Source organism: Emys orbicularis, chromosome 2 (assembly GCF_028017835.1).
Source record: "Emys orbicularis isolate rEmyOrb1 chromosome 2, rEmyOrb1.hap1, whole genome shotgun sequence".
In the NCBI taxonomy this organism is placed as follows: domain Eukaryota; kingdom Metazoa; phylum Chordata; order Testudines; family Emydidae; genus Emys; species Emys orbicularis.
Genome location: NC_088684.1, coordinates 65,867,843 through 65,891,643, shown reverse-complemented (window position 1 = coordinate 65,891,643; position 23,801 = coordinate 65,867,843). Strand labels below are relative to the sequence as shown.

General features: G+C 42.3%; 1 protein-coding gene across 1 annotated transcript in view; it reads left to right on the top strand.

Moving 5' to 3' along the window:
• The window catches only part of RAB2A (RAB2A, member RAS oncogene family), an 80,212-nt gene that overhangs the window by 20,868 nt on the left and 35,543 nt on the right, over positions 1-23,801 (top strand). Inside the window, exons 2-3 of the mRNA XM_065397736.1 lie at positions 2,732-2,803; positions 6,150-6,217. Of these exons, the coding sequence (XP_065253808.1) occupies positions 2,732-2,803; positions 6,150-6,217 (140 nt within the window). The remainder of the gene's footprint in view (positions 1-2,731; positions 2,804-6,149; positions 6,218-23,801) is intronic.

The window sequence follows — 23,801 nt, the reverse complement described above, 5'->3', positions numbered from 1 at the left end:
TCCAGCTCTTTGTAGAACCGGCAGCTTTTACCCTACACTGCAATGTGTCCCAGTCATGGCCCCTTTCTATCATGCATCATGAAATCTGTCCATAGGTATCATAATTCCTACAGCTGGAGCGCAGCTGGGACTGCACAACCTCCTCTCCCCAAATGCCGATGAGGTCCAGCAGCTCGGCATTGCTCCAAGTGGGGGATCGCCTGGTGCGTGGAGCAGGCATGGCCACCTGGAAAGATGCGCTGAGACCACTGCACGCATCACGGAGCAAACAGGAAGGGGACTTTCAAATTTGCAAAGGAATGTACGGTGTGGGGCTGATGGTTTGTCACCTGAGGGCTGGGCAGTAGCATTCAAACCGATGACCAGAGAGGTGAGAACTGGTATTGTGAGATACCTCCCAGAGGCCAATCACAGCGCGGTAATCACCATGGTGTCTACAGTGGCACCTCAATGCTGTAGCCCTGGCGCAGAAAGCTGTACGCTTCTCGTTGGGGTGGTTTTTTAGAGCTCCACAACTGCGCAGTTTCTGCACACTAAGCGGCGTGGCAGTGTGTACACCTCGGGAGTTACCGCGCAGAAAGCTGCTTTACTGCGCAGAAACTTGCCAGTATAGACAAGGCTTTAGTTTCATTCTCCTGTTGCTTAGTAAGTCTGAGCAGAGTGACTACAGCTGTCTGCAGATTTAGGAAGACAAAACTACATTGTTTTATATTAGATTCAATTTAGAAGGATATCTTAACTGTAAATTCTAGAAATTTTATTAATTTGAAATGTAATCCCAAATTCAGCAGAAATTGATGGCTTGAGCCTCCTGTGTTCTCCAGGAAAAACTTCCCCCTTACCATAAATGATTTTTTCAAGCTGTGGTTTAAACTGCCTAATAGTGTCACTTTGTTTAGCTAAGTCTGAATTAATTTTCAATCTGAATACATTGCTACAAAGGAACAAGGACAAGACTTGTGTGAAAGCTTGGTCAGCGACATAGTTAGCAACTCAGAGCTTTGGACTGTTGCATTTTAGGCTTGCATTAACATCACAGAGGGATTACATTTCCAGCAAGGATACTTTACCAAAAGTCTTCCTGTGGCTTTAATTAGACAAGCTACTTTTCCTCTGATGGTGTCGCTATCTACTCTGGCGACACCATCATAGGACCCAACCACATCAGCCACACCATCAAGGGCTCATTCACCTGCACATCCACTAATGTTATATATGCCATCATGTGCCAGCAATGCCCCTCTGCCATGTACATTGGCCAAACCGGACAGTCCCTCCACAAAAGAATAAATGGACACAAATCGGACATCAGGAATGGTAACATACATAAGCCAGTAAGTGAACACTTCAATCTCCCTGGTCATTCTATTACAGATTTAAAAGTCACTGTCATTGAACAAAAACACTTCAGAAACAGACTTCAAAGAGAAACAGCAGAACTAGAATTCATTTGCAAATTTAACACCATTAATCTGGGCTTGAATAGGGACTGGGAGTGGCTGGCTCATTACAGAAGCAGCTTTTCCTCTCCTGGAATTGACACCTCCTCATCTATTACTGGGAGTGGACTACATCCACCCTGATTGAATTGGCCCTGTCAACACTGGTTCTCCACTTGCGAAGTAACTCCCTGCTCTCCATGTGTCCGTATATAATGCCTGCATCTGTAACTTTCACTCTGTGCATCTGAAGAAGTGAGGTTTTTACCCACGAAAGCTTATGCCCAAATAAATCTGTTAGTCTTTAAGGTGCCACCAGACTCCTTGTTGTTTTTGCCTCTTAACTGTCCCCCTCTATCCCTTTCTGAGAGACTTCATTCCTCTTACATTTAAATTTGCCTCAGTTTTTCACAAACCTATTTACATCCTCCTGATATTTTTGATTATAACTAGCTGAATTATGTAACTAAAGCAAAATACCACATTTCCTAGAAGTGTGTAAAACTTAAAGGAAGCTGAAAGGTCAGTGTTCTACACTGTTGGCAGGCAGCAGCTGTGTCTGCTGATGAAGTTATGTCTTTATATAACTTAAGTGCATTTTTTTCTGGACCTTCTACTTTGTGGTGTCATTCTTATGGCCTTGTTCTGCCATAATGCAACAAAATCTTGTAAGCGTGTTAGTGATTTTGCCGTCACATTCATGTAGGCTGTTCAATTACATTCCCTCTGTTCTGCCCCCACCGCCAGGATCGCTATCCCAGACACACTGAAAATCACTGTAGGATTGGAGTTCCTGGTGTGCTCTGCTTTTTCTCTGTTTGGTAGGTTGATAATCAGATTATTCTGGTCACATTTTAAAGGTAGCAGGCATGTATCTGGCAATATGTAAGCAGCATGAAGGAAGGGATATGGAAGAGCGAAAGGTAAAAGTACAAGTGGAAGTGATAGAGAAACTATTTGTAGGGTACTGAGAGGGCAAAGTGCCGTTCACATTACAGTATGAGAGAATGAAAGATAAAGTGTATTATTTTAACTGTTAATCTTAAAATTGTGGTTGTCATTTTCCAGACACTTGTGAATTTTTTTTAAAATATGTAAGACAAGGATATAATTATATTCTAATATAATATGACTTGGATAAACAAATGTCAGGTCCTGTATATCAAAATGGGGTCTAATGATAAATTGTCTAATGATATATATTGTTTTAAATGAGTTATAAATTAGGTTTTAATTGCAGCAGCTTAAGTAAAGTTTTTGAATTTGCTTGAAGAAAATATTCTCTCTTTCAGGTGTTGGGAAATCATGTTTATTGTTACAGTTTACAGACAAAAGGTTTCAACCAGTGCATGACCTAACTATTGGTAAGTTCTTCCTATTAAATATTCTATTCAAAAGGTGTTTAAAAATAAGGATATATTTTTAAGGGTGATGGACAGCTAGGTGCCTCAACATGTTGGCTATGGGTTGTATATCCTTTCATTTGTTTTATTGTGGCACAAATCGTATATCTTTGCTGTCTGCTGGCTATATCATAACTGATGTGAAATAAGATGCTAATCCAGTTCTTAGTGGGTAAATATTCACATCACAAAAGTGCTCCACATTCATAATTTGCAACCTCCTTGGCTGCCTCTGCAGGAAGGCCATAGATTGAGTGGGCATAGAAACTGGTCAGGCTTGAAGCACATTAGTAGAATGATGTGCAGAGCTTGCATTTGCTCAGTGGGTCAGACTTCAGTCTCCAGGGCTCTCTGCCATTTGCCACAAGCATAAAATTAAGATTAAAAACAAAGCAGACTTCAACAAATAAAAACCTTTGTGTTTACTAGATGAGAAATTGTATAGAGTTTCCTGATGGCAAAAGGTTGAATTGTGGATATAATTATCACCTGGAAGGGGAAGGTTTGAGGCCTGGTTGTGCAGCTGGACGGGCATGATGGGGAGGTTGCATGTGTAAGAGGTGTGTCTGATGGTGGGAGAGGTAGATGAAATGAGTGAGCTGGGAGGGAATGTATTAGCTGTGACTTGACTTTGATTTTTTCGTATGAAACAAATTTGCAATTTTTTACTTTCCACTGTGAAGCAGATGGATACTTCTGATGCATGGTATGGGAAGTAATTTTTCTCTTGTGGAGAAGGCTGGTCTTCAGATGAGTTTTACTTAAGCTATGCTTGAACAGGCACCAGCCAATATAAAATTGCAGAATCTTTTAACTACAATTCAGGTTATTTCAAGGTCCCTGTTAAGGTAGCGTCCCCAATTATGCTCAGCCTTGCACAGGACGGACAACATGAGTCTGTACCCACTTTTGCTTTCCACTCTCTAGCATAGTTTCTCTTAGATTAATGAAGCTCCTCTCCTGTGGGAGTACTTAAAATGGACAAGTGCAAAACAAACAACCGTTCCTCTTTTAGCAGAACAGTGCAGGATGGTCTGTCTCTTGACAGACCTCCCAGTCATTGTACGCAGCTGTCTCTGAAGTACTTCAAACTGTCAGCCTTAGCAGCAGCTTTGTTCCCCCTAGTTTTGGAACCAGGTAGGTTGGTTGAATAAAGAACCAGGACTTGTCTTTGGAAGCAGACTTCTTGTCATCTTTCTTTCAAGACCAGGGCAGTCAAGTATGTCAAATCTTGAATAAGATTCATGCATTTGCCGCCCTGTCACGTATTTCTGCAGCTAGCTGGATTCTCCTGTTCCCATCTGGGTGATGGTAAAGAGCTGCAGTTCCCATGATGACTACAGTGCCTGCTCTGCCTACCTCACCAGCAGCCAGCATTGGAGACCTGGGAGAAGGCAGTTGCTGACAGGAAGGGTGTCGGGGGGGTTGAGATCTGGAGTTGTTAAAATGTCTGGGCCTATAGAAGGACAAAATGGGGGATAGGAACAGAACTTAAGAGCCTGATGAGGAAAGGAAAGAATGGGAAGAGTTTGCCCCAGGTACCCTACCCACCCACCACAATTCTCTCAGGCTATGCCACCCACGTGTACTTTCTCCCAGCATGCTTTTACTATGTTAACCAATTGTAGTTAATAAAATAGCAATACTTGGTCAGTCATTTTGTTGTGAGCATAATATATTTATTAAAAAACTAAATATTTCCACTGTCATACTGTTTAAATATTAATATCTAGTACTATAGTAAATGAAACAACAACTTCACACTACTTGGCTCTTTCGGGTAAAGTTGATTTGCTAATTTGGCTCCTGAACCACAAATCAATGGGATTTGGTGTATAACTTCCTTAAACTCCTTTGAAAATCCCACCCTTGCGTGTCTGCAGACACTAGCCAAAATTTTCAAATTGAGTGCCTAAAACTAAACTACTAAATCCTTATTTTCCAGTAGTAGTGAGTACCTGCAGAACCCATTGACTTTGTTATGACAGTGAGAGTTCAGTAGCTTTAAAAGTAAGATCACTTCTATTTAGGGGCCTAACCCTGAGTTGAGGAGCATAATCTGACACCCAAGTTTGAAAACTTTTCCCACAGTATTTACCAGAACTGTTGAAGCATCTGTTCTTAAGAAATAGTCCTGTGCTTATGTACTGAAGAAATGCCCCAGATCCCATCTTGTTGATGTGCCATGTCCACTCAACAAGTCTCTTTCACATGTAAATAGTGCTGCTCAGGTGGGCAGCATCAATCTTTTGCTGTTATGATGTGTTAGTACTACTGGTACAGTTTGATGTTTGTTAAACTGGCCTGTTAAGGAGCTATATTTCACGGACTATGGTCACTTTCACAATCTCTTACACTCACCAATAAACATTGCCAACTTAATCCAACCTTGAGTAAAATTCATTTATTTTTCAAACTAATCTCATTTTTACCACTGTCTCACCCAGGTTGTTTTTGTTTTTATTTTGGGTATTTAGCAGTTATAGTTGGGGAAGCTAACGGGAGCCTTGAGATACTTTGATTAGTGCTCAAAATTTCTACAATTTTACTTTGATTCATCAAGCTGTTAAATTGTAATATAAGCACAAACTTCTCTAGTTAGAAATTGACCCTGTCCATCAAAAAAAAAACTATTTACAGTTGAGAAACTATGAAATTCTTTACAGATATCGATTATACAGTGTTAGCAATATTTACTTCATGCTTTTATTGCTGTGCTAACGACAAATGGTCAGAATTTTTACTTTGTCTTTGTTGTTACTGTTTGAATTTCTGTGGTTTAGCCTTGCTTATGTAAAATGTGTATGAATCTATATTTTGAAAAAGTAATGAAAATCAACATTAATTATAGCATTCCAGTAACAATCTTGGGTATAGAGAACAAAAATGAGTAGGGTTGTATGTTTATCTTTAATTTCCTGTGTAAGCCTAAACAGACACATGGGTGGTTTTTGTTTTTCACCCACTTGAACTAAGGAAACACCTTTTTATTAAGACTTTTGGAAGATTTAGAAAAAGCAATGCACGTTTAAAGCTGTAAAAGCAATATAGGAAACCAATTAGAGCAATGGTTCTCAACCTGTTTACCATTGTGGGCTGCATATGTAGCTCTCTGTGTGGCCCTGAGCTGTAGTTGTGTGCTGATTGGGCTGTGTGTTGAGAACCACTAAACTAAAGTAAAAGTGCACTGCAAGGTTGCTTCCTATGGTTACAAAGTTGAGTTAAGTCTACACCACCTGTTTAATTTCATGTTGGATAGATTTTTCCCTCTTGGGTAGTAACACTGTAACTCTTAAAATCTCTTCAGGTGTAGAATTTGGTGCTCGAATGATAACAATTGATGGAAAACAGATAAAACTTCAGATATGGGATACGGTAAGCATAATAAAAACGTGTTCTTTGTATATACATTTAAATGCATTTATTTTCTGTAAAGATTAAATATTCACTATGGTTCCTCTAAATTTTTATATTCAAAGTACTTCTTAAAAATTGTGCAGTTTTTGCTGTTAAATGAATTTAGCACTGTAACTCTTAGGAACAAAGACAAAACTCCATAAGAAGATGGGAAGGAATAGAAATATGTAATAAGTACTTGCTAGGTATAAAATGTATCTCTAGCAGTACCTCTGAAGCATGTTGTGGCGGTGTGAACCTTTCACAGACATGAAATCATTTTTTCCTGTGTATTTAAAGAGAGATGCTGCATTTTTAATATTCTGTTTTGTTTCATTATGAGGATAACCAATTTAATTATAGCTGAGTGTTTGTTTTTTAACTGTGGAGTTTCCTCCACTGCTTGATTCTGTCCAGGAGGCGCTCAACAATTTTTTTTTTTTTTTAAACTTACAAATTTGCTACTGACAGCGAATTTTTCTGTCTCCCCCTTTTCCCACCTCTCATATTTGTGATGGACAGACACGAGGCCCTTACTAAGTTCATGTTTCCTCATTTGGTTAAACTTTCTTAAATGTGAATATTTCCATCATTCGTGTGTTTATTTTTTATTTTCTATTTGAAATTTGTCAAAATATAACTTCAATTACTTTTTCCTGAATTTGTGTTGGTCAGGGGTTTATTTATGGTGACAGTGGCTTAAAAACTGCACTCAGTTTAAGGACCCATATTTTTCTAAGTCTAAGAAATAAGTGATTTGAGAAAATGTGTTGCATAAACTAGATAATGAGAAAAATATCTATTTCTTTTAATAAATCCCCTCCTGTTCTTGGAGCTTGTGGCATCAAACCCAACATTTCCTGTATTTCCAAATAGAGACTCTCCAACTGACTAGTGTTATATGTATTTATTACCTTTTTTAAAAAAAGTGAATTTCTGCAAGAGAAAGCATAATCATCACAAATGTCTTCATTCATGGGACCCATAGTAGAATTTTTTTTCTTAATATACTTCGCAAATGCTCTGGGTTTGGATGGAAATGCCAGTGTTGGCTTTGGCAGGTCAATTATTCAAGTTCTAGTCTCTTAAAAGCAATTAGTAAACACCTTTGTTTTTTAGTAACACGTGATAAAGTTCACCAACAAAAAGACTAAGTTAACACACAATGAGAGTCTTCATTCTGTGAACCAGTTTTTGTGATCTTCCTGTAAATATCTCCTTACAATTCTTCACTTATTTTGTGGTATTTTCTTCCTGTTTTGTTAGTAATATGCACTATCAGAAAGTGTTCTGCAGACCATAGTTTGAGAACTCCTACTCTGTTGCCTTGGACTTACTTCTGAACTTGGGTAACTACAGGTTTATATCTAAATATTCTGGCCCAAGTTATGGCTGTGGAAGGCTCTGAATTTAGTTAGTGTAATTCTGCTTTATAGCTTGTACAGTCAGTATAAAGAAGTTACGCTGAGAGTCTGAAGTGGGGCAGGCTCAGGCCAGGGGACAAGTTTAGTTGTGAACCCGCTGGCCATATCTTTAACCATAAGTAGGGCCCTACCAAATTCACGGCCATGGAAGAACGCGTCCCGGACTGTGAAATCTGGTCTTCTCTGTGCTTTTACCCTATACTATACAGATTTCAAGGGGGAGACCAGTGTTTATCAAATTGGGGGTCCTGACCCAAAAGGAAGTTGCAGGGGGGATCAGAGGATTATTTTATGGGGGTTGCGGTATTGCCATCCTTACTTCTGCGCTGACTTCAGAGCTGGACAGCCGAAGAGTGGCGGCTGCTGACTGAGGGCCCAGCTCTGCAGGCAGCAGCGCAGAAGTACGCGTGGCGATACCATACCATGCCATCCTTCATTCTGCGCTGCTGATGGCGGCAGCTCTGCCCCCAGAGCTGGGCTTCTGGGCAGCAGCCGCCACTCTGCAGCTGCCCAGCTCTGAAGGCAGCGCCAGCAGCAGTGCAGAAGTAAGGGTAGCAGTCTCTCCCCTCCCCCCATGTGCGCGCACACAGTAACCTTGCAAACCCGCCCCCACAACTCTTTTTTGGGTCAGGACCCTTACAATTACAACACCATGAAATTTCAGATTCAAATAGCTGAAATCATGAAATTGACGATTTTAAAAATCCTATGACTGTGAAATTTACCAAAATGGACAGTGAATTTGGTAGGGACCTAACAGTAAGCTTATTTTGTCTTTAACCTGGGTTCACAAGGGGAGTAGTCTGTACCTTCAAATAGTTTTTTCAAACACACAGTCTGTGTGCAAGGACCAGCATCTGAACCACAATGGGGCTTTATAGCTAAGTTGTAATCTCCATTTCACCTATAAGTACCTCCATCCCAGCTATCTTTTGAGAGATCCTCTAACTTTGCATTCACGTGTTTGGTTATACAGTGGATGCCATCCTGATAAAGACAACTTTCGGTTATTAGCAACATTTTCCCAAGAACCAATTCTGTCCCATTGACTTGAATGTTAATAGAATTTGGATATTAGCAATTGTCGTGCTGCTTATTGACAACTTCTTTGGAAGAGGGGTTCCACTAGTAATTAATTTATTGGCTCTGAGTCTGCAGCCTGGAGATTGCAAGAAGAGGAACTGTGCAGCCTTGTGGGGCCCCGCCAGTGTCCCTGTTCCCCGTGGAAAGCCCCAGCTGCAGGCAGGTTTACAGGGCTGCAGCCAGCAAGGAAAGCACTGGGACATGCCACGCCTGGCCCCTCAGTGCCAGGGCAGGGTGCATTCCAGAGAGTGCAGGGAGAGAGACAATGGCAAGCCCTGGGAGCCCTTTCCAGCAGCCTCCTCTTCCAGCCTGTAGTGCTGGATCTCCGTCAGGGGCTCTTCTGGCATTTGGACTGCAACCACCTTCTCTGCTGTGGCCTTGCCTCCAGGCTTTCACTTAATGGCAGCTTTCAGAGAATGGCAACTTTTTGCTGGCAACCGAGAGGTTGCTAATATCCACTGTAGTTGTAATATAGGTTCACTGTCTGAGAGCACACATGTTCCTGTTTCAGAAACTGGCTGAACACCTCCACAATGAAAGAAGATTCCTTCCGATTTCTTCAGTGGTGGTGTATCTTCTTGTGTTCATCAGGAATTTCTCCAAAGTTCCCCTGTATGTGGCAGCAACAGAAGTAAACTGGGTCCTTGCTTAAGATGTGGCTTTAGGTGGGAGAAGAGAGGAAAATGTTTCCTGTTGCCCTTACCAGGTCTTTATGACCTTGTTAAGGAAGCTAAAATTGCTTCTGCAGAGAAGTGTAGGCTTTATTTAAAACCTGAAGACCTCAGCAGTGTTCATGTTTTCACACAGTGATCTCAGTTTATTTTACCAGTAGTAAACAGAAGCTTCTGGTTTCTGTGACTTAAAGGAGATCTCTTTAATATGTTCAAAAGGATGGATTTTAATTTCACAACCTAAACATAATAGGCACTGGTGTATCTAATTTAGGGTGGGAAGCATGGGCACTGGATTTTGCACTTGGATATCTTGTTCCCTCTAGAAATCCAAACTGTTTTTTAAATAAGGATCTCAGAATGTTGAGGATTATTCTGAACTCATATGTTACTTTCTAGGTACTAAAAAGTGTCCTAAAAAGATAACTTTATCTGTGGACAATTCAGCAGCTATTTGTTTTACAAATCTTTATGGAAAAGCTCACTCTTAAGAAAAATGTGTATCTTGAATAACTTTGCAGGTAAGTTACATGCTTTTACATAGGTTTTCTGAGAATGCCCTGAATTAGGTGGAAGTGAACCAAATTTTTCTGGAATAAATTATTGCAGGGTGGATCTGTCATTTACTCCTGGTGGAATTCTGTGCCAAAAAAATTAAAAATTCTGCATATTTTATTTGTCAAAATAACAACATAATATAATCACGCCAGTTTCAATTATTTTGGAAATTTATTTCAGAATACCTGTCAGCAAGTATGTCTGTAACAGTACAGACCAAAAAAATAAAGATTCAGGAAATGTTTTTTTGACAAATAGATTCCTTACTAGGCAAATTAATACAGAACTTTGAGTAATACCTTTCTGTATTGTAGTTTAAATGAATTTCCCACACCCCTCAGAAGCAGTGCAAAGGCTTGGGGAAGTTGGAGGTAACGGAGGACCTGAGGGAGAGGGAGTGAACCTAGAGGATTGTTGGGTGTGGATGGGAAGTATGGAATTTTGGGGGGGGGGGGGGTTGCAGGCGAGGGAGGGATTGTTAGGGAGTTGGGGAGCCTTGCCCATGCTGACCTTGACTGATTTCTAGCTTCTCCCATTCAGTTGAGCACATCTGCCCCTGTCCCCGTGTGGCCCTGCAGCCCTCCTCCCATTCAGTCCTTGGCTTAATGCTGTCACCCCACTAGCTCCTGAGTTCCATGTGCAGGGAGCTGTGTTGGCCATAGCTGGCTGTTACTGACGGTCAACTGGCTGCTGGCTGTTCTGGCGCCACAGCAGCCTCTAATGGGAGAGAGGCGGAACTGCAGAACTTCTTGGGCAGAATCTATTTTCTGCGCAGAAAAACAATCTGCGCTGGGCATGAATTCTGTGCATGCGCAGAGGTGCAGAATTCCCCCTTCCCCCAGGAGTAGTCATTGCATGAAAGTGAGGCTCATTTGTGGTTGGCTTCTCTAATTTATTTACACATCTTGTGTGTAAAAATATTTCAGAACTACAGTTTAAGGGCACATATCTGTCTCCCCTTTCACTCCATCTAAAATATTTTATTCCACAGACCATACTTTAAGAACTGTCCCAGAGTGGCAGCCAACCTGGATATCCTTTTGCCCAAATTGCATGGGCTAGTTCTTAGCTTTAGTGAATTGAGAGCTTATAAAATGTGTGTAAATTAATTAAAAAATCTCAGTTAAGAATAGATAATATTTGCAATTAAAGGTCACAAACTTTCACTATGTCTTGTAAAGTTTGTATAGCATGTAGCACAAAGGGACCCCACTACTGAATGGGGCCATTGCGCTATTGTAGTACAAACAAGTCAGTCACTTATGTCCAATATAAGCTTTTTTTTTTTTATGCATTATATGCCACAAATCAGAAGATAAAGCTGTCTACACAAGAAAAAAAATATAGCAGTGGCACAATTTAAATTTACTGAGGAAACTAGTAATTTACGTCCAGCATCTTGTATTTCTAGTGTCCAAAATCTTGATTACCGAGGAGAAAAGTGTCTTTGATCCTTACTAACAGAGAGAAACCCAGTATTTTCTGATAAGACTTTCCGTTGCTGATCCTGTCCAGTTATGAAACTGCTGAGACATGATTGACTTGTACTAGATCTCTACTCTCTATTCTAACTTGTGATTTCTTGTTTGCATCTTCAAAACAGAAAATAAAGAGCTAATCTAGTGTATTTGAGAAAGTATCTTCAAGTTCTAAGTGAATGCAGGACCCCTTTGAGTCTGATTGCAAGTAGTATAGGCTTGCTTGCACATATAAGGCCAAGCAATAAGATCCATTTATGTCTCAAATGAAAACTGCAAGTGTGTATTATACACTGTACAGTATGGTTGATAACAAGCATCTTTCTGGGGTAGTAGTTTGGGGGGGGAACAGATCAAGTTGTCCTATATGATAGCACTCGTTCTATTCCACTAGTATCTCAGGAGGATGTTAAACAGCAGCTACTAAATTTAGACATCTTGAAATCCATGGGTCCAGGTGGCTTGTATCTAAGAGTTCTAAAAGAGCTGGCGGAGGACCTTACTGGACCGTTACTGTTGATTTTTCAGTATGTCTAGGAACACCGGGGAAGCTCCAGAAGAGTGGAAGAAAGCTAATGTATGCTATTACATAAGAAGGGTAAATGGGATAACCTGGGTAATTGTATACCTGTCAGTCTGACGTCAATCCTGGGCAATATAAAGGAGTGACCGATATAGGACTTCTTTAATAAAGAATTAAAGGAAAGTAATATAATTAGTGCCAATCAACATGGGTTTATAGAAAATAGATCCTGTAAACTAACTTGATAACTTTTTTGTTTATGAGGTTACAGGTTTGGTTGATAAAAGTAAGAGTGTTGATGTAATATACTTGGACTTCTGTGAGGCATTTGACATGGTACCGCAGGACATTTTGATTTAAAAAAAAAAAAAAAAAAAAAAAAAAACTAGAAAAATCAAGATGGCACATGTTAAATGAATAAAAGCTGGCTAACTGATAAGTCTCAAAATTTAAATGTAAATGGGGAATCATCATCAAATGGTTGTGTTCCTAGAGGGGTCCTGCAAGGATTGTGGTTCTTGGTCCTATGCTATTTAACATCCTTATTAGTGACCTGGAAGAAAACATAAAATCATCATTTGATAAAATTTGCAGATGACACACAAATTGGTGGAGTGGTAAAAAAATGAAGAGGACAGATCACTGATTCAAAGTGATCTGGATTGCTTGGAAAACTGGATACAAGCAAACAATATGTGTTTTAACATGGCCAAATGTAAATGTATACATCTTGGAACAAAGAATACTTACATGATGGAGGATTCTATCCTCAGAAGAAGTGATTCTGAAAAAGATTTGGGAGTTGAGGTGGATAATCTGCTGAATGTGAGCTCATAATGCAACGCTATGGCCGAAAGGGCTAATCTAGTCCTTGGATGAATAAACGGGGGAATCTCGAATAGGAGTAGAGGGTATTTTATCCCTCTATTTAGCACTGATGCAATTGCAGTTGGAATACTGATTCCCGTTCCGGTGTCTACAATTCAAGAAAGATGTTGACAAATTGGAGAGGGTTCAGAGAAGAGCCATGACAATGATTAAAGAATTAGAAAATATGCCTTATAGTGATAGACTCAAGGAGCTCAATCTATTTAACTTAACAAAGAGAAGGTTATGGGGTGACTTGATTATAGTCTGTAGATACCTACATGGGAGCAAATATTTAATAATGGGGTCTTCAGTCTAGCAGATAAAGGTATAACATGATCCAATGGCTGGGAGTTGAAGCTAGACAAATTCAGTCTGGAAATAAGGCTTAATTTTTTTTAATTTTTTTTTTTTTGACTGCGAGAGTAATTAACCATTGGAACAATTCATCAAGGTTCATCATGGATTCTCCATCACTGACAATTTTTAAATCAAGATTGGATGTTTTTCTAAAAGATATGCTCTTGGAATTATGTTGGGGAAGTTCAGTGGCTGTGCTATACTGGAGGTGAGACTAGATAATCACAGTGGTCCTCTCTGAGCTTGGAATCTATGAATAGGTGTTGTGCTGGCCTTCTGCACGGTGGTGAATTTAACCCTAAAAGTCTAGCTATACTTTTGACACATAATAAACTTGTCGCAAAAAAAAAATCTTTATTTAGTTTGTGGTAAAGTTTAGAGCCTAATAGCTCTTGAAACCTTTAGTAAGGGCCCTACGTTTCTAAGGTACTTGAATGACATTGGGTTGGTGGTAGTCCTATGGAGCATCTTGCCTCAAGCATTTTGAAATTAAGATCCTATTTTGATCAGAAGTTACCACCTGACAGATATCCGTGGGTCTGTGTGAAGCAAACTGGTGGCCTGTCTAGTTCATAAGGAACAGATTGACAGTATTGCCAACTCCAAGAGTTTTGAGTCTTGGGGCATAAAATCTCTTCTTTCATTTTTAAAAGTTTCTAGTCTGCATGGTAGTAGGGTGACCAGACAGCAAGTATGAAAAATCGGGATTGGGGTGGGGGATAATAGAATCCTATATAAGAAAAAGACCCAAAAATCGGGACTGTCCCTATAAAATCAGAACATCTGGTCACCCTACATGGTAGCCTAGCAAAACTTAGGAGCCTTAGGCAGAGGATTGCAGAATACCTACGGGAAAGTTTCCTAGCGATCACTATGGAGGATTCCCAGGACATCCCAGTGTACATTAACAAACTTTTCCTCCTGGCCCCCACAGGCTGTGTTGTTAATTTCTGACCCTTATCCTTCCTTTTCCATGTAACAAAGTAAATGAGAGCTCAATCTCCACACACCATGCAGTATTAAAGCATCACTTACCGGAGCTCCCCTCTCCGGAATCGTGTATCAGAGCTGGAGTGGTGGGACTGGCTAGACTCCTCCAGAGTCAAAAAGAGGTCCTGATTTGCCACGCAACCGGACGACTCTATTGACTTTTGTCAACAAAACCTGAGTCAGTGGGGCTGACACAGCAGGGCTGCAAAGGGCTCCCTGTGCTGCCCCAGGAACCTTTCAGAAGCAGGGTAGCTTCCCCCATGGCTGGGGGCTCGTCGTCATCGTCCTAGCCGGGGATCTCTGCTCTATCTGAACCTATGTATTATTCAAATCCCTTTCTTGTCTTCTAGCATAAGATACGTGCTGTGGAGGTTTGGATAATATGGTTTTGGATAAATGGGAATATGCTGTATTGGCTTTTACAAGGAACCTGATTAATCCTATTTCTTTATGTCTATTCCATATGAATGTATAATACAGTGTCAGACCCGTTTTTAATTTTATATTCAGCTTCCAGTCTGCTCTTTTCATAAATGTCATTCTTGGCATCATAAGTAGTTAAACTCAAATTGGCCCCACCAGATCAGACTTGCAAAGTAGTAACATGAAATCTTTTTATAAATGTGTGAATCAATGTATTTAATATAAGGTTATTGGAAAAATGTAAAGCTTATTTTATGGCTGCTTAATAAACACTGCTTTTCTCTTTACTTTTTTTTTTTTTTTTTTTTTTTTTGCTGGTATCAGGAAGCCTTAACGTGTATGTGTTTCAGATTAGCAGGGCTTAAAATTATCCATATTTAAAAATCAATTGTAGGTGTGTATCTACTTGCTATTTTGGCCTTCTTTTTGAAATGTGTTTCTGCAGTATGATATTTGATACACACTTTTTTAGAATAAAAGACATTACTCATTAAAGAGCAAGATAATTAATTGCATATAAATCTAAATTTATGGTCTTCTCTATAGAAACTTATTTATCCACTCTCTTATTCTATTTAGGGTGAAAAGAAACTACATTTAGGTAGAGTGTTGAGAACCTATATCTATCTATCTGAGGGCATGCTTGATGTAGTGCTGATGTTTGTGCCCTCAAACAAGTGTTAAGTACTGAGCTGTAAATTTACTTAGCACCTCTGTCAGGTGGTGTTGGTAATAACTAAGGTTGATTATTTGTGGCAAAAAATGGCAAAAGTGATGACTATTCTGGCAATAAAATAAAATTATAGACTTTTATGGCTTTTTTCTAAGGGAAAGTCATGGCGCACAATATTTTTCATGAAGGGAAATTATGATATGACCAGATATTTGACAATAAATGTTTACAATAACTTCAAAACCCATGCGCTGTATGTACATGGAGCCAAATTTGTAAAGCTTCATAGAGCAGTCGCAGTTCAGTAGCAGTCTAGACAGGGTGACAGACTACGACTTTTCAGGGGGTAGAGGATGGAGAAACCGGTCATGGTTTTTTGTGATGGCATTTATGATCGTGACAAACAAGCAACCTTAATGTAGAAGTATTTGTGGCAAATGCCTAACCATATCAGACTAGCATAAATACGGTTTATAAATTCTGTTTGGGAGGAAAATTTCTTTGAGTAGATACAGACATGTATTTCACTTAGGGATATGTGTGCCCATCACGCAGGAGCTGGAGACTTTTGCCTAGCACTACTTATAGAGGGTCGCACCTCGTGGCTTTGACCCTTCTCCTGGCTATATAAGGCGGTGCCACCCTGATCCCCCCTCAGTTCCTTCTCACCACCTCTGGCTGGAGTTGGAGCTCTGTGTGGTTGTAGTCTCTCAATCTTGCATTTAGTCTTAGCCTAGTTTATTGTATTAGTGTTAGTTAATAGTGTTGCCCAGTGATGCCCTCACCAGGGTTTAAACACTGTTCTTCCTGTGTAGGAGTGATCCCCAACACCTACTCCCACTTGCGGTGCTTGCTTTTTCTCAGCGAGGCCCACCTCTAAAGAGCGGTGTTCAATTTGTAAATCATTTAAAAAGTGGACTCAGGTGGTGCAGGACCTTTGCCGGAAACAGCACCTGCTTGAACAGACTATGCAGCCTGATCCAGTACTGAGGCCCTCCTTGGGCTGAACATCATCCTCTGGCTCAGAGAGTGCTGCCACCTCTTGTTCCGGAGTAGGCGCCTTGCCAAAGAGGCAGAGGAGCCATTCTCTGTTGTCAGTGCTGAGGAAGAGGTCTCATAAAAACAATCTGGACTACTCCAGGTTGCAATGTGACACCACTGCCTTCCCCAGGAAAAGCACGGACTGGCACAGGGCCAGTTCCAATGTGTGGGATGGCATGGGTACCTCTGACCCTTCCCCGGCACCAAGTTGGAAGGGCAGAAACCCCATACCATTGACTCCAATTCCAGCCTCCAGGGTCTGTTGAGTCCAGTACCAACGAGGGAAATGTCAGTCACGATTGTGTCCATGTCATCAGTGTACCAGGCAGTCGCAGACCTCCTCTGCCTTTCAGTCCCAATGTCACCATAATCCAGGAATTCCCCAGGGCTGCGCCACCTGTGGTCCCTCCAGTGGAGTAATGCACTGAACCTCCATGTCTGTTGACACTGCATCCTGACACTCCCCTTCCTGTGATGGGGATGGAGCTGGTACTGGAATCGGTGCGGGGGACCTTTGGCACCAGGACTCCTTGGCCCCGCTGTGTTCGATGCTGCAAATGCTCTCATGGCGGCTCTCGCCACCTTTGATGCATTTGGGCACTCCGATACTGCTGTTTCTGCAGGGACCAACACTGCCTGTGTCCACCGGCATGCTTGGTACTGACAATACCACTTTCACTGAGAGCACCAATTCACACCTCATTCTGGGCGCCAGATGAATCGGGCCACCTGTTGGCTCCTTCAGGAGTCACTCTACCCATGTTGCTGAGATTCTAAGGCTCTGAGTCCAAGTCAGAGTTGTCATCCTCGCACTCCACATCACCCAATGAACTCGGGGGGCTATCAGTGGACCAGTATGGTTCCCCAGGTTGGCGAGTGCCCTGTGTCCAGGGTGGAGGTCCCTGGCCCAGCCCCTACTGGCCACCAATATTAGTGGCCTTGGACTCAGTGGGATGCTCCTCATTCGCAGAGATCCTGTTCTTTGTACCGTTTGAAGCCGAATTCTCTCACTAGGTTGACGGTGGTGGCTTTGGATCAACTGCAAGCCCAGGCATTGGTGGTCTTCCTCTATGTGGAGCCAATGGAGTCTTCCCTCCTGGGTAAATCTTCCTGGGAGCGAGAGCCAGTTTTGCCTCAGCCAAGACCTTCATTCTCATAACCGGACAATGCCGTGCTGACTGGTTCATCCTCCCCTTCTATTCCGAAGGACATCTAAGGCATACCAGGACCTTTTATACTGCATAGCCGCATCCCAGGGTAGAGTTCCTCCAAGACAAAATGCACAAACTGGTGGACATTTTACAAACCATTGTCTCCAGAAGAGTGTCCCTTCCAATCAATAATGCACTCCTTGAACCGGCAAGAGCTCTGTGGAGTATACCAGCCTCTGTGTCACCAGTGGCAAAATGCATGGAAAAATGCTACTTTGTTCCCAGGGATTTGAGGGGTTCTATTCCCTCCTGACCCCAAATTTCCTAGTCATAACGGCAGTAAACAACAGGGCAGGTTCAAGTCTATCCTCAAGGACAGAGACTCCAAGCAGTTGATCTTCTGGGCAGGAAGATCTACACCTCATAGTCCTTACAGATGAGGATCAAAAATCACAAGCTTCGTTGGCCAAGTATAACTTCCTCAATTGGTCAGCCATGGCTAAATTCAAGGACCACTTGCCTGAGGCCTCATGTGAGAAGTTCCAGGCATTCCCTGCAGAAGGCTGTTTCGTGCACAAAATGTCCTTGCAGTCCACCCTTGTTGTTGCGGACATCTTGGCCAGAGTTATGGCTTCAGTGGTAACTAAGAGGGTGGGCTTCCTGGTTGACGTCCGGAGCAATCCCAATTGAGGACTTGCCCTTTGACAGCCAAGTCTTGTTCTTGGACAAAACTGATGACACTTTGCAATCCTTCAGGGATTCCAGGGCTACCTTGAGGTCCTTGGGAGTATACATGCCATCCACACAAAGATGCCAGTATGGGGTACAGCAGCAACAGTATTGCCTGCAGCATTGCTTTGCGCAGCCTTTTCCCCCTGAAGCAACAGGACTATTCTAGAAAGAGAGAGAGAGATCCCACAAGAGGAAGCAGTCGGGCTCAGACTTTGGACAGTCCACATGGCTTCCCTAGGGACAGGCCAAGCATCCATTTTAACTCCTTTGTCCGGAGCAATGGTCCAGTCATCACCCTGTCCCTTGTGTTTTCCCCTGCCCCCCGTCCCTTTGAGGTCAGCCTGGCCTGCTTTTACAGTGCTTGGGACTTCTTACCTCAAACAGGTGGGACCTAGACATTGGCAGATCGTGCTATGTAATCCAGTTCCTCTCCACACCCCTTTCCTGACCCCTCTCATGAGACACTGCTCATCAAGCAGGTCAGCTCTCTGTTGAAGTTGGGAGCGGTGGAGGAATTTCCCCAGAAACACTGGGGCCACGGCTTTTACTCTGGGTACCTCCTGATACTGAAATCCAAGGGCAGGATGAGACCCATTCTCAACCTTTCTGGCCTCAACAAATTCATCAAGTACATGAGATTCCACATGGTCACTATCGGCTATCCTCCCGCACTGTCTCAAAATGACTGGTTCGCGGCTCTTGACCTTCAGGATACTTATTTTCATGTGATTCTACTGAGTCACAGGAAGTTCTTGCATTTTGCAATAGGCGAACGCCACTTTCAGCATATGATTTGCTGTTCGGCCTCTTCTCTGCCCCCTGAGTCTTCACCAAATGCATGGCAATGGTCGTGGCATATCTCAAGAGGAAGGGAATCCACATCTTTCTGATTGGTTGCTGAAGGATGGCTCCAAAGAGGAGGGTCTCACTCATGTCAACACCACATTGCGTTTGCTCAACCGTCTGTGACTCATTTTAAACTCCGCAAAGTCAACCTTGGCTCCCACTCAAAAAATTGAATTCAGTGGGCCCTGTTATAGTCCATGAGATTGAGGGCATGCCTGCTGACCAACCGCTTCCAGGCAATTCAACAGCTCTGCCTCAGCCATCAACAACAGTCTGTGTGCGTCTGAGGCTGTTGTCCAAGCAGACATGTGGCACACAGATGGTCCAGTTTGCCAGGTTGCACCTTTGCCCTCTTCAGATGTGGCTGAGGACAGCTTACCGCCCTCCCCAGCATTCTTCGGACAGGTTTGTTCACCTTCCTCCACTAATCCTGGATTCCTTGCACTAGTGGGAGTCCCCACATAATGTTGCCAAGGAGTCCCTTTCACTCAGCTCTCTCCAACCAAGTCAGTGATTACCAGTGCTTCCCTTCTGGGTTTGGGACTCATTGAGAGCGCAGGGCCTGTGTTCAGAACAGGAAGCCTAAGTCCATATCAACATGTTGGAACCTTGGGCCATCCACAGTGCATGTTGTGCCTTCTGGGACTACATCATACGCTCAGTGGTTCGCATACTCACAACGCAATGTACCATGTGAACAAGCAAGGGATAACATTCCATGTTACTGTGTCTGGAGGCAGTCAACTTGTGTCAGTGTTTTGCATCAAAGACGACATCACTCCGGTAGCAATCCATTTGCCAGGGATGTAAAATCATCTTGCAGACCGTCTCAGCCACGAGTGGTCCTTGAAGTGTTCTCTGGGTCATCTTTGCAACGTGGGGCATCCCTGTCATCAAGCTGTTTGTGACGGGGGGAAAACAATGTCACCTGTTCTGCTCCCGGAGGGGCCTCAGTCCAGGCTCCCTCTCCAAGAGCTTCGACCGCAGCTGGCAGTGGGCTCTTTTGTATGCCTTTCCACCTATTCCAATCAATCCACAGGTCATCCTCAAGCTCAAGGCGGATCGGGCCGTAGGTCATTTTCATTGCTCAAGCTTGGCTGAGACACAGTACTGGTTCTCAGACCTCCTTGCTCTATCAGTTCAGCCTCCCATACTGCTTCCTCTCCAGCCCAACCTCCTCTCTCAGGACCATGACTGCACCCTCCATCCTGCGATCAGCTCCCTGCACCTTATGGCATGTATGCTACATGGTTGAATGAAGAGGAGGAGCAGTGCTTGGTGGCTGTCTGACAAGTCCTCCTCAACAGTAGGAAGTGCTTCACTAGGACAGCCTACTTAGCGAAGTGCAAGAGGTTCTTGGTGTGGTCTTTGACCTGTGGGATCCAACTGACAGGGCTCCCATCCAGGACATCTTGGAGTACCTGCTATATCTTCGGAAATCAGGCCTTGTGCTCAGTTCACTGAGAGTGCATTTGACAATAATATCTGTGTTCCACCCCCTGACTCAAGGGAAGTCATTTTTTTCCAATGCCATACTGACAAGATTTCTGAAGGGGCTTCTCCCCTCACATCCTCCAGTCTAAGAATCAGTTCCCTTGTGGGACATAAACACAGTCCAGGCCCTTCATTCAGTCCCTCCTGTCTCAGAAAACCGTGTTCCTGATTGCCATCACTTTGGAAAGAAGAGTGTGAGAGTTGCAGGCCCTAATGGCTGAGCTGCCTTATACTCAGTTCCCCAAGGACAAGGTAATGTGACCACACCCAAAAATTTTATCCAAGGCAGTCTCTCAGTTGCATCTGAATCAAGCAATGTATTTACCTGTGTTTTTCCCTGAGATGCACTCTTCCCCAGAAGAACAACGCCTTCATACTCTGGATGTCAGATGATATCTAGCCTTTTACCTAGACAGGACCAAACCATTTTGTGTTTCTCCTTGCTTGTTTGTGGCAGATGCAAACCACATGAAGAGGCAAGCAATCTCTGCACAGACCACCTCTAGATGGATACCATCTTGTATCAAGGCTGCATATGAGATAGCTTTGGCTACGCCTCCTCAGAGCACATGGGGCTCACTCCACAAGAGCACAAGCGACATCGATAGCGTTCCTCAGTGACATTTTCATACTGGACACTTGCTAAGCAGCCACGTGGTCATCCATGCATATGTTTAGGGACCATTATGCTATTTCTGCATCTTCCAGGGTAATGCAGGCGTAGGGATTGCAGGACTCCCCTTCTAATTGAAGTAAACTCCAAACCCCTCTGGATTGGGGTACTGCTTGCAACTCACCTAATTGGAATACATGCCTGCATCTATTCAAAGAAAAAGAAATAGTTACTTACTGTAACTGTGGTTCTTCAAGATGTGATGCAGACGTGTACTCCATGACCCACCCTCCATCCCATCTGCGTTGGAGTCTCCTCTCAGGCTTTTGGTGCGAAGGAACTGAGGGGGATCAGAGTGGCACCACCTCATATAGCCAGGGGAGGGGCTACAGTCATGTGGTGCAAGCACCACTCCTCAAAGGGTACTGCTAGACAAAAGTCTCCGACTCTGCACACTGGCACAAACACACCTAAGTGGAATACACGTCTGCATCACATCTCGAAGAATCACAGGTTTCAGAGTAGCAGCCATGTTAGTCTGTATCCGCAAAAAGAATCACAGTTACAGTTAGTAAGTAACCCATTTTTTACTAGTGTTTTACTTTGTGTGAGTTTGAGAACTATTCACTCACTAGGAAAAACAAAATTATATTTGTAGAGTTCATGGAGCTTCTGGGTTTAGAACTAAGGACAGAGTTGTAAAACCTTATTGGCATCCTGTCTGTGGTGCATATAAACTTTAACAGCAAACTGAGAGTAGCAGTTTTTAACTTTGTAAAGATGTATATGTGTGGGCGTAGCACCTGAAGAGTGGCTAGAATCCTGTTTGTTACAATTGTTCCAAGAAAACACTATAAAAATTGTATTTTTTTAAAATGTGTTTGTGTGTTGCTCGCAGTGTGGTTAGGGCATAAGCTTTCAATAAACAGTTTCTTAAGTTACTGGTTAGCCTGGAAGGTCATAATATTATTTGAGAAACCCATATACACCACAGCAAAACTCTAACAAAGTATTCTTAACAATGTGTGTGAGTTTTGATTTTGTTTTTTAATATTCTGGATTCTTTTGTGGAGTAGATAGGGCCTATGTCACTCTTGCTAGTGAACTCTTCTCTCTGATTCAAGAGGGCCTTTCTTGGAAGATAAGCTTATTCAATGGGAGTAAGTTCCCTGCAGACCCAGCATGTATATCTGGCAGAAGCCTCTCTTTTGATAAAATAACAGATTAAGAATACATGGTTTCCTTTTTTCAAAAATCATTATCTTAATTTCAGCTGAGTAACAATATTTTACTACCTGTAGGGCCTTCTCCACATAAACGTTAGTATGTCTTAATCCTGCTCAGTGGCATTTTCTGACATCACTAGAAGACATATTGTACTATGTGGCTTAGAATTGGAGGTGAACATTTCACATCTCAGCATTTATAACATGGTTGTCAGATGCTGGTGAGCATTTCTCTTGGGGAAATGGGGGGAGGGAGCTCAGGGTCTGCTGCTGTGCATTTCTGCATTTTCCAGGAGCTGAATCTTGATTAGGCCTACTCTTCTGTCCACTGAACCTGTTTAACTTTCTGTAAATTGTTTTCTTACTGTACAGTTGACTAAATACATTTGTCATTAGTTCCCTTGCCCTGAAGAGTTTAATACTGTTATATATGCAGAAATGGATCTTTCCAAATAGAAATAGTACAGGTGAATCTTCTCTGGAAGCTGCATGATGACACTTCCAAGGGGTTAAGGACATTTTGGACTGCGCAGAGGGCTAAAAACAAACTGGAGAATCTTTCACTATGACCATAAATATGAATCAGTGGGCCACATCCCTTGTGCTGAGAGACCTTTGTAACAGAAATTCTTATCTACAAAAAAGAAACTGCCTAATTTATGCAGGATCTCTGGTGTTTGATTCACCAGTGGGTATGAAGATGACTCTTACATCCTGTTGCCTTTTGACAAGCATTATATATCAAATAGAAAGGAAACTGATTAAGTGTAGAGCAGAATGATATGAAATTAAATTCTGAACCATTTTCTGTTTTTCGTAATAAAATGATTACTGAAAGAATTCCAATTGAAGACTGTTGAAAGCTGGCTGCAGTTTATGATATAACGGATAAAATCTGCATCCTTGGCCTTCCAACAACCTTTACACCAGCAGATGGTGGGCGTAAAGATGTCATTCATCATTTATTTACAATGGGCTTTATTTATTCTAGTGTCAACAGCTGCCCCAGGGAGCGGGTTATTGAATTCAAATGTGAAGCTCTGGGTTATTTGCTTCCTTTCAAATTTGTCTTCAGAGCTTAGTTGCTAGGAGTCCATTCTGTGTTCTAATAATGATTCATGTATTGTGAAGCCATTCAGTAAATTGGGTTGTCAGGGATTGCCAAAAAAGGTTTAGAGGTCTTGTTCCTGATCTTTCTTTCTTTCTTTCTCTCTCTCTCTCTCTCCCCCCCCCCTTTTTTTTTTTATTTTATTAATGACATTCTGCTGTAGTCATCTTCTTATGTGACTTTTCTTTCCAGAACTAGTGAGGTTTTGTTCCCCAAGTTCTTCCCTCCCCGCCCCCCCAAAAAAACCCTCAATGTAATTAATAAGTTGGTAGCTTTTGTCACAGATGGTAATTTAATAAATG